Here is a 19,352-nt window from a genome sequence, read left to right on the forward strand (position 1 = left end):
CTGCTATATACAGTATAATGGACCTGGTGGACACTGTCAGCAGACTGCGTTTATAGTTATATAGTATAAAAAAAAAAAGACACCACAGGTATACAATGTAGAGGGATGGATAGTATACTTATGGACGACGAGTGACGACACAGAGGTAGGTACAGAAGTGGCCTACCGTACTGCTATATACAGTATAATGGACCTGGTGGACACTGTCAGCAGACTGCGTTTATAGTATAAAAAAAAGACACCACAGGAGTGTTTTTCAGGCAGACAAACGTATACTGGTGGTCACTGTCAGCAAAACTGTGCACTGTACTCCTGCTATAACTGCTCCCCAGTCCCCACAATTAGGCAGTGTGAGCACTCAGCACAGATATATATCATGCAGCACACTGAGCACAGATATGGTATGGAGCGTTTTTTTCAGGCAGAGAACGGATAAAAAACTAGCAAAACTCTGCACTGTACTCCTCCTAACAGCTGCTCCCCAATCCTCCCCACAATAAGCTAAGCAATCAGATCAACTTTGTAGTATTAATATAAGTATAAACGGAGAGGACGCCAGCCACGTCCTCTCCCTATCAATCTCAATGCACGTGTGAAAATGGCGGCGACGCGCGGCTGCTTATATAGAATCCGAATCTCGCGAGAATCCGACAGCGGGATGATGACGTTCGGGCGCGCTCGGGTTAACCGAGCCATACGGGAGAATCCGAGTATGGCTCGGACCCGTGTAAAAAGGCTGAAGTTCGGGGGGGTTCGGTTTCTCGGAAACCGAACCCGCTCATCACTAGTTTATACTGCTGCACCTGTTTATAATGCCCAGATGTATATATACTGCTGCACCTGTGTATAATACCCAGATGTTTCTAAGCTACTGCACCTGTGTATAAAGCCCAGATGTACATACTGCTGCACCTGTGTATAATGTCCACATGAATCCTTTGGCTCAAATTTTGTGTGTAAATCTGCAGTGGCAAACGCAGGATTTGCATGGGGGGGTTTCCAGAACTGGGTGGAGCCAATCACGGGGGTGGGGACTGAGGTGACCCAGTATATGCTGGGTCTGTAAAACTAGTGTGTCTGTGTGTGTGTGTGTGTGTGTGTGTGTGTGTGTGTGTATATATATATATACATATCTACACATATATAGGGTTCACTATGGTATGCCAGCGGACAGGCTCCCGACCGTCGGCTTACCGACAGTGTGGCGAGCGCAAATGAGCCCCTTGCGGCCTCGCTGCGATCGCCACGCTACGGGCACGGTGGCACACTATGCGCGCCACGCTATGCGCGCCACGCTATTTTATTCTCCCTCCAGGGGGGTAGTGGTCCCCCACGAGGGAGAACAATTGTCGGTATGCCGACTGTCGGGATCCCGGGGGCCGGTATACTGTGCGCCGGGATCCTGTCAGTCGGCATACTGAAGACCACCCCATATATATACCGTGTGTGTATATATATATATATATATACACACACACACACACACACATACATATACACATATACATAGCATATTAAACATGCATATATATATATATATATACATACACATACAGTACACGTATATATACACATGTATACATATCATATGTGTGTGTGTGTTTATATGTATGTATGTATATACATGTGTATATATGTATGCACATGGATATATATGTACTATAATTAAAATAAAGTAAACTTTTATTGCACTTACAAGTGCCACCAGGAAGACAGCAGGCTGCAGAGAATGCTAGACAGCCATTAATAATACTCATGCAGCTAATGTGGAGGGGGTTTCTGGGTGCTCGGAAACCCCCCCCTGGGTGCGCCACTGAATCTGGCTCTGAAACTGGTCAGTGCCTCCTGAGCCATTTACCTCACCGTACGTCCCTGGTATATATTAGATATACAATACTTAAGCCCAAATAAATCATAATGACAAAAAATATTTTTTCATTTTTGATTTATTGAAAATCCCAATATAACATAATAATATTTATTATTGTGTATGAATGAGAGTAAAAAAGAATGATCCCAAAGTATGCCTACAAAATCATATATGAACCATGGGCCCAATTCAGATCCGATTGCTGCTGTGCGCTTTCGCACAGCATGCGAATAGATCTGAACTGCGCATGCGTATGCATCGCACTGTGCAGACGCATTGCACGGCTTCAAAGGGGATCGCCGATCAGTGACAGGATTGTGTGAAGGATCCATTCGCACAGGCGTTCGCAAGCAGATTGACAGGAAGAGGCCGTTTGTGGGTGGCAACTGACCGTTTTCAGGGAGTGTCCGGGAAAACGCAGGCGGGACCAGGCGTTTTGAGGGAGGGTGTCCGACTTAAAATCCGGCGCCGAACAGGCTGATGTGAATCGCAGCGACTGAGTAAGTCCTGGGCTGTGCAGAGACTGCGCAAAATTAGTTTGTGCAGCTCAGCTGCACATGCGTTCGCACACTTGCACAGCGAAAATACACTTCAACTGTAGGCAGAGGCGGATTTACCGTTAGGCAACCTAAGCAGTTGCCTAGGGCCCGGCAGGTCCCAAGGGGCCCGATACGGGACCCCCGAGAGCTGCAGTCACAAGTAGCCTAGTTCCGAATATAGAGGAAGTAAGACAGACACCATCAGCGTCTTCCTTTCCTCTGCTTCTCACTGAGAAGCATTTGCCTCTAGGTGCCAGCAGGGGGAGCTGAGATTACCGGCTTCCTAGGAGCAGCTGCTACTTCACTTCTCCGTGCTCCCAGGTCTGTGGAGTAGTCACTGGGGGTTGAGGCACTTGCTTCCCTGTAATTGTCTGCACTTCATCCTCCCTGGGAGGACCCCTGTAGCATGGCTGAATCCGATCAGTGGGCAGAGCTCAACAGGCTAGCCAGGTATCTACCTTCCTATCCAGTGAGTGTTCAACTTCAACAGCTAATAAGATACCAACCCCCTTGGAACCCATGTGAGCACTGTGAGTCTGCCTGCTGCAGTGAGCTGGGGAGAGTGGTGGTTTGTATGGGACTATAAGAGGCAGCTGCAGGGACTAGGAGTAGGTCCAGCAGTTGCTGGGACACTGTAACAGGTGGAGAGATGGGAATCTGCTGGGCCTGTGTGACTGGTACATGGAGGTTCACTCAATCTATGGGGCTGATGGAAGGGGACAATGGAGGGTAAGGTGAAGAGGGGGCTACTGGGAGGGGCTGACTATCTATGGCAAAGGGAGAGCTTATTTGGAAAAAAAGGGGTGCGAGGGCAACAGGTTCTACAGTATGCTCTGTGTTGTCAGTAGAATCTGGCCCTGAGCCCAACGGCCAATAGCTAAATGGAAGTGTCTAGTTCCCCTTCCGTAAATGTTAGCCGGTGACATCACAGGCCATGTGACCAGACCATGTGACGGTCCGTTTTTCAACAGGGTAGCATCTAGTTTCCCTTCGTGGAGAGGACCTTTCCCATAAGACATGTCACAAACTATTTGGAATAGTAACCTGTGGCGAGCGAAGCGGAGCGAGACACCGAGCCCGAAGCGTGGCGAGCGTCCATTGGTGCATAGACAAAAACAAATAACCTATCTGAACAGCGGGAAACAAAAATATACATAAACAGAAGGGGAAATAGAGGGTTTATAATAAATAATCTAGTTCCTCTTCAGTTACTGAAACAGAGGGGGATCTAGTCTCCACTTTGATAGTGTCTAGTTCCCATTCCGTAAAAACGTACATAAACAGAAGAGGAAATAGAAGGCTCATACTAAATAGTCTAGTTCCTCTTCAGTTACTGAAACAGAGGGGGATCTAGTCTCTACCGTAGCTAAATTGCTTAGCCTATATGCACTATATGAGAGGAGGAGTCAGGCTTTGGCGCCTCCAAGTTTGTGTAGATGTCTGAAGTGCATTTAACTATGGACTTGTGGCCAGTCATGTGGGGTGAGGTCTGTTGTGTATTTAAGGGATTTGTTGGGAGGTATAATGCATTTCTTTTAATTCTGGTTCGCCACTCCATTTGATATGGTTTTTTTAGGGTAGCGGTTACAGTATCACTAGTCGGGATCCCGGCTGTCAGTATACCGACAGCGAGATCTCGACTAGCGGGGAAATACAGACGCCGGAATCCCGGGCTCCACAGGCTTGATAGCGCTCGCCTCGCTGCTGGGATCCCGCTGTCGGTATACTGACGGCCGGGATCCCGTATGCCGATTTAACATACCGATCCCGTTCTTTTATGTCTGTTAAATACATTTTACAAAACTCAGATCCTCTGCTCTGAACTGCTCTAAAGGAAGATGTTTGTGCTATTGAGGGACAATGTTTATATGTATATTTTTTTGGTAATTGAAGGTTTACCTAATCCCCGGGAAGCACTCGAGTGTATTAGAGGAGCCGGGATGCGCCCAGAGAAAAACATGAGGTGCGTGCGTGTCTCATCAGGTTGGGTATAAGTGACTGGTGTTTGGGCAAGCAAAACGAAGCCCCTTGCAGGCTTGCTGCACTCACCACGATGCGGGCTCGGTGGCGAGCGCAGGTTCTGTTCCCCATATGTAGGTGTCGTGGACACCCATGAGTTGGAATAGTCCCTGTTAGTCAGCATTTTGAGGGGTTGGGATGTAGGCATTGGTATTGTGACCGGCGGTCTGCTGACTGCTGGTCACATAAATACATCCCGTTGTATCATGCAGGGTGTGTCATAATGCAGGAGAACCGGGGATGGAGGCAGCTTGGAAAGGAGACCTTGCCCTGACTGTATTGTCCTTGGTGCAGGAGTGAGGCGGGGTTGGTGTAATAATGGGTATTATTAGGGATTGGGGACAGTCCATCCCTTAAAATTCTTATTATTACACCCAATAGTATGACTGCATTATATATCAGTGCATACCCCCCCCCCCCCACCCAAACACACACTTATTGTAGCAGATCCCCATCCCTTATAATACTTATCACACCCATTAGTATGACAGTATTATATATAACACACACACACATACACGTTATTGCAGGCACTACAATTAGAATGGGATGCACTAAGTTTAGAAAAGTGATGATTTCACAGTGATAAAGTACCAGCCAATCAGCTAACTGCCATGTCACAGGCTGGGTTTGAAAAATGACAGTTGGGGGCTGATTGGCTGGTACTTTATCATAGTGAGAAATCATTTGAAGTTCACTCTATCAGGATTTTCACCCCTTCTCTCTGCGTGTTGCAGCTATCTATCGCCCTCCTGGGCAACCTAAACAACAATTTCTAGAAGATTTTTCTGCCTGGCTCCCACACTTCTTATCCTCTGACATCTCCACCATCATTATGGGCGATTTCAGTATAGCTCTTGACAGTCCACAATCTGTTCATGCATCCAAACTCCTCTCTCTAACCTCCTCTCTTGGCCTAACCCAATGGTCCGACTCCTCTACTCACCAGGAGGGCCACTGCCTTGATCTTGTGTTCACCAGGCTCTGCTCAGTTTCCCAACTCATTAACACTCCTTTCCCTCTCTCTGATCACAACCTGATCACCGTCACAATCTCTTCTATTACTTTAAATTCTAGGACACTAAAACCAAGCAAGCCTCCTCTAACACGCAGAAATACTAACAATATAAATTTTCAACAACTTTCCACTTCTCTGCAACAACGTCTCTCACCAATCTCTACATTCACCACACCTGACACTGCTGTATCCCACCTGCACCAGACCCTAGAGAGTGCCCTTGATGAAGTTGCTCCAGCTATCCATCACACTCCACGTAGGCTTAGATGACAACCATGGCACTCTAAATCAACAAGACACCTACAAAAACTGTCACGTAAGGTAGAACGTCAGTGGCGGAAATCTCAGAATCCAAGTGACTTTCTCACATATAAGACTACCTACCACTCCTATCGTCAGGCCCTGGACACTGCCAAACAAACATATTTCCAATCTCTCATCTCTTATCATGCCACCAACCCCAAACGACTTTTTAATACATTTAAATCACTTCTTTACCCTCCCTCACCTCCCCCACTAGCTACTATCAGTGCACAAGAACTTGCTTCCTACTTCAAGGATAAGATTGATAAAATCCGAGATGAAATGGTATGCTCTAACTCAGCCAGTGACCTGCTCAAATCCCTATCTGAACCCTCTGGCACTTTCTCTTCATTTGATCCCACAAGTGAAGATGAAGTATCAACACTCTTTTCATCCTCCTACTCCACTACCTCACCTCTTGATCCTATACCCTCACAGGTCAGCAAAAGTTTGTCTCCTGTGCTTATCCCAACCTTAACTAAAATCTGTAATCTCTCTCTCTCTACTGGCATCTTTCCATCTCTGTTTAAACATGCAGTGATTACTCCCATTCTGAAAAAACACAACTCTGACCCAAACACACTCTCTAACTACCGTCCCATTTCTCAGCTACCCAGTCCCTCCAAGCTACTTGAGAGACTTGCCTACACTCGCCTTACACACTTTCTTAACTCCCACAACTTACTGGACCCACTTCAGTCAAGCTTTCGTGCCCAACACTCCACGGAGACGGCACTGACCAAAGTAGTGAATGATCTGGTCACTGCTAGATCAAAAGGCCATTACACACTACTTATTCTTCTAGATCTCTCTGCTGCTTTTGACACTGTTGACCACTCTCTTCTCATACAAACACTAGAGTCCCTAGGTCTTCAGTACACAGCCCTTACTTGGTTCTCATCCTACCTATCTAATCGATCTTTCAGTGTTCGCTTCTCTGATTCTACCTCCTCTTCTCTACCTCTATCAGTTGGAGTACCGCAAGGCTCAGTCTTAGGTCCTCTGCTTTTCTCAATCTATACCTCCTCTCTTGGTAAACTAATCAGCTCCTTCGGATTTCAGTATCATTTGTACGCTGATGATACTCAAATCTACCTATCCTCCGCAGATTTATCACCATCTGTATTGGCTCGTGTCACTGGATGCCTGTCTGCCATTTCATCTTGGATGTCATCTCGCCATCTCAAACTCAACATTTCCAAAACAGAATTAATTATTTTCCCACCAGCTAAGGGTAGTTACCAACCTGATATTGCCATAACTGTTGACAATGCAACTATCCACCCTACCCCACAAGCTCGCTGCCTAGGTGTCATCCTTGACTCTGAACTGTCGTTTGTTCCACACATTCAATCTGTCTCTAAATCATGTTACATGCACCTTAAAAACATATCCAAAATACGCCCTTATCTTACACAAGAAACTGCAAAAACTCTGATCCATGCCCTCATCATCTCCCGCATTGATTATTGTAATAGTCTCCTTACTGGTCTTCCCAAACATAGGCTCTCACCACTTCAATCCATTTTAAATGCAGCTGCGAGGCTAATCTTCCTCGCCAGACGTTCTTCGTCTGCTGATCCGCTCTGTCAGTCCCTCCATTGGTTACCGGTATTCTACTGTGTCAAATATAAAATACTTTTACTTACATACAAGGCTATTACCCCAACTGCACCATCATACATCTCCTCACTCATCTCAAAATATTTCCCTACCAGACCCCTCCGCTCTGCACAAGATCTGCGTCTCTCATCCAGATGTATTACCTGTTCCCACTCAAAATTACAGGACTTTACCCGGGCTTCACCCACTCTGTGGAATGCCCTCCCACGCACAATAAGACTCTCCACTAGTCTCCAAACCTTTAAACGTTCCCTGAAAACTCATCTCTTCAGACAAGCCTACCAAATTCCTGACCCACACACATAACCTTCAATGCTTCCATATCCAGTTACATTCCCTCTGCACAGTCCCCATAACCTCACATTTTGTCTTCCAACATTGCTGGATGATCATATCATACAACCCACTAAGAAGCTAGCAATCTGGGGAAACATTATGTAATAGGTTGCATCTATCCTTGTGTATCAATACCTATTTCCCTATAGATTGTAAGCTTGCGAGCAGGGCCTTCCTACCGCTATGTCTGTCTTTGCCCTGTTTTGTTCTATAATTGTTGTTCTAATTGTAAAGCGCAACGGAATATGCTGCGCTATATAAGAAACTGCTAATAAATAATAATAAATAAATAATAGTGAAATTATCACTTTTCTAAGCTTAGTACATCCCGCCCTTAGTGAGGGGGGTACTGATATATAATTAATAGTCTCTGACTGAGGGATGTAATAATTGGCATTATAAGGGATATGGGAACCTGTTACAATCCATGAAGGTGGGAGGCAGTGATATAAAATGCCGTCAATGAGTGATTGGGGATAATAGCATTATTTGAAGCGATGAGGCTTGCTACAATTGGTAAGGCTGTGGCACTCATACAGTGCAGTCAGTGAGTGAGGGTGTAATAATGGGATATGGGGCCTGCTAAATTCCGTGAGCGGAGCACTGATCTAAAATACAGTAACTAAGGACGTCATTCAGTTCTGACCGCTGCTGTGTGTTTTCGCACAGCGGGCGATCAGATCATAACAGCGCATGCGTAAGCACCACAATGCACATGCACGTCAGACAACAACAACAATGGGGATCGCCGGTCAGCAACGGGATGGTGCGAAAAATCAGTTCGCATGGGCGTTCGCAAGGTGATTGACAGGAGGAGGCCGTACGTGGGTGGTAACTGGCCATTTAATGGGAGTGTTCAGGAAAACGCAGGCGTGTCCAAGCATTTTCAGGGAGTGTGTCTGACGTCGGCTCTAGCCCCAATCAGCCTGATTCTATTGCAATGGAAGAGTAAGTCCTGGGCTGTGCAGAGACTGCACATACAGAATTTTAGCAGCTCAGCGTACACATAGCATCACACACTTGCACGGCAAAAATACACTCCCCCGGGAGGCGGCGACTATCTGATCGCAGAATAGCAAAAAACGCAGCCCAGTGATCAGAACTGAATGACCCTCTTAGTGGTGTTATAATGGAAATTAGAGGGGAGGGAACATGGAGCAATCACTGAAGGGGGAAAGTAATAGAATATAAGGAGCTGCACCAGCCGCCGTGTCACTTCTGGCGGAACCGGAAGTTGGAATATGCGCTCCACTCACTTGGAGAGCATTACTTTACACCTCCCATTCTGGTTGGCGGGAGACGTACGTCACATCGAGCGGAAGGAGGAGCGGTGTGTAACACCTTCACTGCTCCCTGACCGCTACTTTTAGATAGCGACGTCATTTCCGGCGGAACCGGAAGTGACGCCATGCGTTCCAAATGTTGGATCGCATGTTAAAAAATGCGGTATTTCTCACTCTATAATTCTCTGTGGACATCGAAATTAATGTATGATGTTTTGCCATGTAATCTGAGGCTAATAAGTGCCTGTTTATTACTGAAATATGTGTGCAATGTTTTTAATAATGTAATCACGCCCACTGGAATAGGAAGTGGGTGTGTTTTAGTTCTATCTATAAATATCTGGTCCTCCAAACATCACTTACACCTTGACAAAGACCCTATCGGTTGAAACACATTGGTGTTCACTGCTGCCCAGGATTCGGTGAAGGTACAGCTCAATAGGGGGGGGGGGCTTCATAAAATACCCCTGTATGTTAGTTACTGTGCCTTCCTGGAAGGTCATTTTGGGTACGCATTTTAAGTGTAAAAATATTGTTTCAAGAATAAACTTGTATAAGTCTGCACTATGATTCCCCATTATTTGTCTTGCATGTACCTTAGTTGAGGACCTTCACAGAAAATTGCAAACGGTGGGGACGACTTACTACAAGTTTTATCACCATCGGGTATTTCCAGTGGTTGGAGTATTCAGGAGGAGACCAGATAAGAGATTTATCCAATTCTTGACTTTTTGACTGATTGACTCTATTGGGACACTTATGTTCTATAATTGAGAAATTTCTGCTTTGAGAAAAGTATCTGGAAGAATTTATTTTAAAATTGAGTATGATCCTATCTATTTACAACTAGAAGGATTGGCTTCATATCCATAAGACACCGAATAAGGAGTGTCATATACCTTCTTAAGTGCATAGGAACTTTTTTCTTTATTTGCATTGCTGTATCTTGCAGCTCCGTGTCACTTCAAGTATCCATATCTGTGCTGCATTGTTGTGAGCAGTATATAGTCGTACAGTGCAGCATTTTGGTGACCACCAGTATATATAGTAGTACAGTACAAAAGGCCATTGCTGTATCTTGCTGCTCTGTGCCACTTCTAGTATCCTGATCAGTGCTTAATATCTGTGCTCAGTGTCAGTGCTGCATTGTGGTGACCAGTATACTACAGTACAATAGTCCAGTGCTGTTCTCGCTGCTCAGTGTCAGTTCTCTGTAGTATCATCAGTGCTCAGTATAATCAGTGCTCAGTATAATCAGTGCTCAGTATAATCAGTGCTCAGTATAATCAGTTCTCAGTATAATCAGTTCTCAGTATAATCAGTGCGCTGTTAGACGTGCGCCTGTTTTCCGCCATTAGTGCATTGGGATTTAGACAATTGATGAAGTTATTGTGTCCCCGGTACAAAATCCCATCTAGATTCCACTTCACTAGGCAGGCGATAGCGAGATTTTAGCAATTAATATCAGTGATTTATAATTAATTATTAATTACAGTGATCTTGCCAAATGATTCCAGTGATTTTGTCATTTTCTTCCAGTGATTTGGACCAATAATACCATTGATTAGAACGAATAATTCCAGTGATTTTGTCATTTTCTTCCAGTGATTTGGACCAATACTACCATTGATTAGAACGAATAATTCCAGTGATTTTGTCATTTTCTTCCAGTGATTTGGACCAATAATACCATTGATTAGAACGAATAATTCCTGTGATATTGAGGTGTTTGTATCGCTTAGCTCTGCCATCCAGTGACCACAGTGCACCTCTTTTTCTCTTTTCTTTGCATCATGTGCTGTTTGGGGCCAATTTTTTAAAAGTGCCATCCTGTCTGCCACTGCAGTGCCACTCCTAAATGGGCCAGGTGTTTGTGCCGCCCTCTTGGGTCGCTTAGCTTAGTCATCCAGCGACCTTGGTGCAAATTTGAGGACTAAAAGTAATATTGTGAGGTGTGAGGTGTTCAGAATAGACTGGAAATGAGTGGAAATTATGGTTATTGAGGTTAATAATACTCTAGGATCAACATTACCCCAAAATTCTATGATTTAAGCTGTTTTTGAGGGGGTTTTGAAAAAAAACACCCGAATCCGACAAAAAAAATTCAGGGAGGTTTTGCCAAAACGCGTCCGAATCCAAAACACGGCCGCTGAACCGAATCCAAAACCAAAACATAAAACCCGAAAAATTTCCGGTGCACATCTCTAAAATATATATATATATATATATGAAAAAGATATTCGGCACTCCACTGAGATGCAGTAAGACAGCCTGCCGGGTGCCCTCCAGGTATCGGATCATATACAAATATGCAAATAGGCGGCACTCACGGACTTCTCAGGAATAACACTCGAGATCACTCAAGGTTAAATGGCTTAACGTTTCGGTTTATTAAACCGTCATCAGAAGATGAGTGATCTCGAGTGTTATTCCTGAGAAGTCCGTGAGTGCCGCCTATTTGCATATTTGTATATATATATATATATATATATATACACACACACACGGACACACACTGATGGACTTGTAAAGTACAGTATACAATCTTTAATATACATATACCCTCCTGGTGTTCCCGTTGTCCTCGGTGCTGCGGTGTGGGTATACCCGGTGCTAGGGTGCAGGTGTCCACTCACTGTGTCTGGTTCTCCGATGCTGGGTGTCCCCGGTGCCGGGATGCAGATGTTCCTGGTGTCCCGGTTTCCAGCACAGGGTGTCTCTTGTGCTGGGATGCCGATGTTCCAGGGGGCTGAGTTAGGTTGCGATCTCTCCTGGCTCCCTTGTTTACTTAGTCCTGTGTGCAGCGGCGAATGTTGCACCCGGGCTGGGGAGGAGGCCACGGTCTGTAACCCTCACACACCTTCGCTGTCAGTGCTATCAGCGGCCGCAACTGTTCTGACTGGGAGGAGGGAAGAGCAGGTTGATCGGAATCAACCACAGAGTGTGGGGGCCCCTAATGTTGGGGGGCCCAGGGACGACCGCCCCTGTTGCCCCTCCTTTAATCCGGGCCTGGTTGGGGCAATTTTTTATGGTTAGAAATGCAAAAGTTCCACTTCTCATTTACGTTGATCACAATTATCCACACTTCACATATATACAGTATGTAGATATATGTAATCATAGGAAAAAGTCAGATGATGAATTGCTGAATTTTCTGGCTGCCAGGTCAGCACAATGCACGGTTGTGCAGGGAGCATGGCTTAATATAAGAGGCATGACGTGGCACATAACGTGGCCATAGAGGATGTGGGGAGGGCGTGGCTAGGCTGCAAGTTTACCAGCATTGTATAGTGAAGGGGGGGAGGAGGACTAGAATAACACGTTTCAGCTCAAAATCGCATCATTGGGGTCCCAGTACGACCCAAGGGCGTAGCTACCATAGGTGCAGGCAGTGCAGCTGCTATGGGGCCCAGAGCTGAGAGGGGCCCTCCTTTCCTTTCAAAGTTACATGTGTTATATACATTTTTCGCCAAAAGGTGGTACGTAGGGGTCCTTTCAAACTTTTTTCTTGTGGCCTGCAATATATCTAGGTATGCCCCTGGACCTGCTCATTGTAGTGTGGTATAAAATTAATTGGAGGGCATTTTAATGTTATATAATATGAACCAGGGCACTGTAATGAGGCACAATATGAATGGTGAGCACTATATATCATAATGTGAATTGGGGGTACTGTGCGGCATAATGTGTACTGGCAGCTCTGAAATGTGACATAGGGTGAACATAAGCACTACTGCGATTCATAAAAGAAACTAGGGCACTACTATGGGGCATAACATTAAATAAGGCTCTACTATGGTTCAGAAAATGAACTAGGCACTATTATAGGGCATAAAATTAATAACTGCTGCAGAGAAGTGTCTCTCTAGAAGCACTGGGACGGGGGCCCCTTCAAAATGTTGCTATGGGGCCCACAAAGTTCTGGCTACGCCTCTGGTCCGACCACTGGTGGCTGGGTGGTGTGTTGGGTCCGCTCCAGGAGCCTCCTGATCTTTCCGGGAAAGTAGGAAGTATGCATTTGCCCTACTTGTTTCTGTGTCCAATTTTGGTTAACTTCATTCCTAAACAGTGTGTGTATGTGGAATTCATCGCTGTCATATGGATGCTTTGCCATACCCTCACTTGTCCCTAATTGGTGTGTTTTTTTTTGTGTGGCTCAATATGAGAATTCAGACATAATTTAAGTAACAGTTTTCAAGGGTCACCATTTTTTATTATTTGTCCTGGGCGCCATTAACCCTGTCAGAATAATTGCCCTTAAAGTACATTGATGGTCATTCCGAGTTGTTCGCTTGCTAGCAGTTTTTAGCAGCCGTGCAAACGTTATGCCGCCTCCCACTGGTAGTGTACTTTAGCTTAGCAGAAGTGCAAACGAAAGGATCGCAGAGCGGCGGCAAACTTTTTTTGTGCAGTTTTAGAGTAGCTCAATACCTACTCAGAGCTTGCGATCACTTCAGACTGTTCAGTTCCTGTTTTGATGTCATGAACACGCTCTGCGTTCGCCCAGCCATGCCTGCGTTTTTCCTGGCACGCCTGCGTTTTTCCGAACACTCCCTGAAAATGGTCAGTTGACACCAAGAAACGCCCTCTTTCTGTCAATCACTCTGCGGTCAGCAGTGTGACTGAAGAGCTTCGCTACACCTTGTGTGATAGTACGACGCGCGTGCGCATTGCGCCGCATACGCATGCGCAGAAGTGCCATTTTTTTGCCTGATCGCTGCACAGCGAATGAATGCAGCTAGCGATCAACTCGGAATGACCCCCATTGTCCCCAATACCAGAATCATTTAATTTTTTTTTGGCCAGAAACATGCTAAAGGTGGTAAGTTTACAACATTTACAAATTAAAACTGTCAAATGTATTAATATGTAATTTGAAAACCATTATGTCTATAAATGTATGTGATTCCTGTAGGATGATCTGCACAAGATACATTTTCATAAAGAAACACTGTATAAAAGGGATGCGGTCAATTTACCTACAATCAAAATACCGACGGTAAAAAACCTGACAACCACTGACTGACGATCAAAATCACAACACGGTCACCATCCCGACATGGTCAAAATACCGACATTTAAAATACCGACAAGGTCAAAATACAGACATTTAAAATGTTGACAGGTCAAAAAGTCGACATGAGTTTTTCATGATTTTTTTATTGAAACCGACTTGTTCATAATTTACCATCCCAGTGGACCTGGAGGGGGAATATAATAGTGTGCCGAGCGCAGCGAGGCACCGCGCCCAAAGCAGGGGACGCGGTACACTTACACGGTGTCCATGTCAACCCATGTCAATCCATGTCGACATATACACCAAAAACAATGAAAAACTTGTGTCAACTTTTTGACCGGTCAACATTTTAAATGTCGGTATTTTGACCTTGTCTGTATTTTAAATGTCGGTATTTTGACCTTGTCAGTATTTTGACCTTGTCGGGATTTTCACCGTCGGTCAGTTGTTGTTGGGATTTTGACTGTCGGGATTTTGATTGTAGGTATTTCACACTGATCCCGTATAAAAACCATACATTACAGTCTTATCCGGCTGTTTGGCACTGGCAATGTGCCCTGGGGTCCCGACAGCTATGGGGCATGTATGGATGTCTGATGACATGTATAAGCAGATGGAGGTGGGGTGTCTGATGGGCATGCAGAAAGGTCTGATAGACATGTGGGAGGAAGGGGGTCCAATGGGCATGTTGGAAGGTCAAATGGGCATGTGGAGGGGAAGTGGTCTGAAGGGCATGTGGAGGGGGTCTCATAGGCATGTGGGAAGGTCTGAAGGGCAGTTGGAGGTGGGGGGTGGTCTGATGCGCAAGTGCGGAGGTCTGATGGGCATGTGGAGGGGAGGGAGTGGGAAGGTCTGATGGGCACGTGGAGGGGGAGGGGATCTGATGGTCATGTGGGAAGGTAAGATGGGTATGTGGAGGTGAGGGGTCAGATGGGCATGTGGAGTTTTTGCCCAAGGCAACAGAAAGCCTACAGTATCTTTGCTTTTGATGCCAGATTAGAAACCTGCATAGTTGTTGTTGGTAACCACACACGGAGAAAGGTCCTGAGTACCTACTGGAAACAAAAATAATAAAGAAAATTACCTGTGAAGAAAAATCCAGCTTGTGCAAGGACACGTGGCTCCAGTAAAGCATACACAGGCCAGCAGGTAAATGATTGCAATCTGATCTGCTCATTCTGCATTGATTCCTTGCTATCCTTCAACGCAGGCTGCAGGCGGATGTCATACTTTGATATATTCCCAACATCATCTCCCTGAATAAATCCACACATAGGGTTGAATTTTCTATGGTTCTCTAAAGGGGTGGCAATTATGGATTGCTTACACAGTACCAGCCCACAGCTGAAGCACTGGCAGCTGTAATCCACACCTGTCCGGAAGAAACCAGCTGACGCCAGCTCTTGTGGAGACCAGGTTGACATGGGTTCTAGATTCAAGAGATTCCTCAACCTCTTTGCCTCACTTCTCATTGAGTAGTTGGGTCCTTTGGGCAGCTGCTCACGTATCTTTCTGTGGTTTTCTTCCATTTTACTTATCATTTTGCCTATGTCAGCATGCATAAAATATGATGGCAGCGTGGGCTTAAAGGATGGGTCAAACTCAGAAATGTTTATTAGGTCCATACTTTCAGAAGACAATAGATGTTTTAATATACTGTATACGGATAGAAAATTTGTTTTCAGAATGAATCTGTGAAAATATAAAGAAAAAAAATTCTATTAGAATATATGTCCCCTGAGCAGAGAGCACCTAGTAATACTGAAAATGTGTTGAAGATGTAGAGCACTTCTGCATAGACTCCATATTGCTCATCCACGGAGACTTCATTTTCTGTATCAAGAGAGCCACAATGTTTCTACTGCACATGCGTGGCACCATCTTGTTCACAGTGTTAGAGCACCACAGTGAGAGACGAGAGGTGGTTGATAAACAGTTAAAAGGTCTACAGTCAATAGGTCAACACCCATAGGGTCAAAAGGTTGACAGGGTCAAAAGGTCAACAGGGGCAAAAGGTCATCAAGGTCGACATGAAAAAGGTCAACATGCAAAAGGTTGACAGGGTTGATATGGTCGACACATGTTTTTTAGGGTTTTTCATGGTTTTACAAGTTTTGCTGCATTTACTATTCATGTCACAAACTATTACCTTTAGTAACCTTGTGACGAGCGAAACAAAATAGCACCCCCAACAATGTGAAAAATAACAATTGTGTTGACCTTTTGACCATGTCGACCTTTTGACCACCGTCCTTTTGACCCTGTCGACATTTTGAGCCTGTTGACCATTTGGTGATGATAAGGAGGAAACTGTACCAATCACCAGATGTGTTTCATAGTTATTCATAGGAGGGACAGATGAGAGGCTCCTGTTTCTCTTTGCTGTAGGGAAAGAAACAAGGGAAGGACAGGGCAGGTGCTTACTGTGCATATACAGTAAACATTTGCTACAAGCAAGATATGTGTTTGGAGAACACTCGTGACTGATATGTTCCAACACAATGGGGGTATTGGTGGGTCAGCAACGTGAAATGTTTTATTTTGTATGTGCACACGTCTAACTTGCTGATATTCAAAGTCATGTGATATAATATGCCATACTTCTTTGTGTTGCAAGCATGTGTGCAGTGGCAGAGTAAGGGAGGGTGGTCACCATCTCCCAAATCATAATTTTTCCAATATGTATCTCTTATATATTAGCCCAGATCTGTGACTTTGTGCCTCATTTGCTAACGCTGGGTGGAGTCACAACACTGGGCGGAGTTAGTCAAATGAGTCATAGATTTGGGCAAATCTTTAGGAAACTAGGAGCAGAAGCAGATGGTATGGGCATGGCACAGGCAGGGGTGTGTGAGGGGGTATGCCGTACAGACAGACGAGCACCGGCTCACTGTGTGCTTGACCCCCCACATCAGCATACTCAGCAGGGGCGCTCTGGCACAGAGGAGCGTCACTTTCTGGCACACTCCACGCTTCTTAGCTGCAATTTTGTAGGGCACCTGCCGCTGTGCAGGTTCCGTACTGCCTCTGTTATCTCCAGCCCTGGCAACCCCACCGCTAGCTGCAGTGCTGCCGCCCGCAGTGAGGTGCACCCAGCTCCTTCTCACACTTTAGCCGGCGGGCAGCGCCTCAGAAGTCCGCGCTGCTTGCAGGCTCCGACCCCTTCCTCCCTCCAGCCGCAGCGTCTCCTGGGGGCTAACCAGTCACTCCCAGTAACCCCTTACACAGTGCTCGGCAGCCGCGCGAGGTCCGCGGTGTGGGACTGAGGAATGGGGGAAGGGATGCAGGCGGGCGGAGGAAGAAAGACTCCAGCCTGAGAGAGTCAGCCATTACAGGTCTCCAGCAGCAGCAGATCCCAACAGGTTCGGTAGGAACAGCAGTAGCCAGCAGCAGTGACTCCGGTAAGACACATCTGTCTGTCACTGTCACCACTGTTTTGTCCCTAATATACCAATCTCTCCCGTGCCCTGTGTTCTGTCATGTCCCTGTCACCCTTATCCTGGCCCTTTCACCCTTATCCTGGCCCTGTCACCCCTATCCTGGCCCTGTCACCCCTATCCTGGCCCTGTCACCCCTGTGCTTACCCTGTCAACCCTATCCTGGCCCTGTCACCTTTGTCCTGGTCCTGCCGCCCCTACCCTGGCCCTGTCACCCCTATCCTGTCCCTGTCATTTCTGTCCTGGCCCCGTCGCCCCTGTCCTGGCCCCGTCACCCCTGTCCTTGCCCCGTCACCCCTGTTCTGACCCTGTCACCCCTGTCCTGGCCCTGTTACTGCATACCCTCCAACTACCTTTTTGGCAGGTACAGTACCCGCAGCACCTCCAGACCCCAATGCACCACACCTCCGCACCTTCCCCTCCACCCACCCGCGGCGCCTCCGGACCCCCTACACCACCCCCGGCACCCCCGCCCCATCCCATCCCACAGCACCTCCAGAACCCTTCACCCATCAGCAACATCCCCGCACCTGCCCCTTCACCACATGCGGCACCCCACCCCTCCCCCACACGCTGTGCCTCCAGAGCCCCTCCACCACCCACGACTCCCACTCCCCCCCCTCCACCACCCACAGCACCTCCAGACCCCCTCCACCATCCACCCCCCCATATATGTCTCCCCCCACACCTGCCCCCCTCCACCTGCAGCATCTGCAGACACCCTCCCACATCCGTGATCCCACCCCCACACCCGCCCTCCCCCACCCATGGCACCCCTGCAGCCGCCCCTCCATCACATGCAGAACCTCCGGACCCCCTTCCCCATCCTCCGCACCACCCGCACCTGCCCCTCCCCCATCCGTGGCACCTCCGGACCCCCTACCCCACCCCCGGGGGGTGGGCCCGGATGGGGAAGGGTCGGGAGGTGCTGCTGGTGGGGGAGGGACAGAGGAGTGGGGGCTGCAGATGGGGGAGGGGTCCGGAGGCACTGCAAATGGGGGAGGGGCAGGGTTGCCGCTTGTGAGGGAGGGGCAGGTGCGGGGATGCTGCGGATAGGTGAAGGGTTCTGGAGGTGCTGTGGGATGGGAAGGAGTGGGGGTGCTGGGGGTGGGGTAGGGGGTCCGGAGGCACCATGGGTGGGGGAGGGGCAGGTGCGGGTGGTGCGGCAGATGGGGAAGGGGGTCCGGAGGCGCTGCAGGTGGTGGATGGGTTGGTGCGTGGGTGCCGTGGGTGAGGGAGGGGCAGGTGTGGGGGGGAACGCGGATGGGGGAGGGTGTCTGCAGATGCTGCGGGTGGAGGGGGGCAGTTGTGGGGGGAGACATATGGGGGGGAGGATTATGGAGGGGGTCTGGAGGTGCTGTGGGAGGTGGAGGGGCGGGGGAGAGGGAGCCGCGGGTGGTGTAGGGGATCTGGAGGCACAGCGTGTGGGGGAGGGGTGGGGTGCCGCATGTGGTAGAGGGACAGGTGCGGGGATGTTGCGGATGGGTGAAGGGTTCCAGAGGTGCTGTGGGATGGGATGGGGCGGGGGTGCCGGGGGTGGGGTAGGGGGTCCAAAGGTGCCGCGGGTGGGGGAGGGGCAGGTGTGGGTGGTGTGGCGGATGGGGAAGGGGGTCCGGAGGCGCTGCCGGTGGTGGAGGGGCGGGTGCGGGGGTGCCGTGGGTGGGGGAGGGGCCGGTGCGGAGGGGACTGCGGATGGGGGAGGGGGTCTGCAGATGCTGCGGGTGGAGGGGGGGGGCAGGTGTGGGGGGAGACATATATGGGGGGTGGATGGTGGAGGGGATCTGGAGGTGCTGTGGGTGGTGGAGGGGCGGGGGAGTGGGAGCTGCGGGTGGTGTAGGGGGTCTGGAGGCACAGCATGTGGGGGAGGGGTGGGGTGCCGCATGTGGCGGAGGGGAAGGTGCGGAGGT

The 19,352-nt window shown here is 47.9% G+C and overlaps 1 protein-coding gene across 2 annotated transcripts in view; it reads right to left on the minus strand.

The window, feature by feature from the left end:
- Positions 1-19,352, minus strand: part of LOC135059234 (baculoviral IAP repeat-containing protein 1-like) — a 122,402-nt gene that overhangs the window by 93,666 nt on the left and 9,384 nt on the right. For both annotated transcript variants that reach the window (XM_063963892.1, XM_063963891.1), the window contains exon 2: positions 15,093-15,700. In XM_063963892.1, the coding sequence (XP_063819962.1) occupies positions 15,093-15,633 (541 nt within the window). In that variant the 5' untranslated portion in view covers positions 15,634-15,700. The remainder of the gene's footprint in view (positions 1-15,092; positions 15,701-19,352) is intronic.

This window comes from Pseudophryne corroboree, chromosome 1 (assembly GCF_028390025.1).
Source record: "Pseudophryne corroboree isolate aPseCor3 chromosome 1, aPseCor3.hap2, whole genome shotgun sequence".
Taxonomy (NCBI): Eukaryota; Metazoa; Chordata; class Amphibia; order Anura; family Myobatrachidae; genus Pseudophryne; species Pseudophryne corroboree.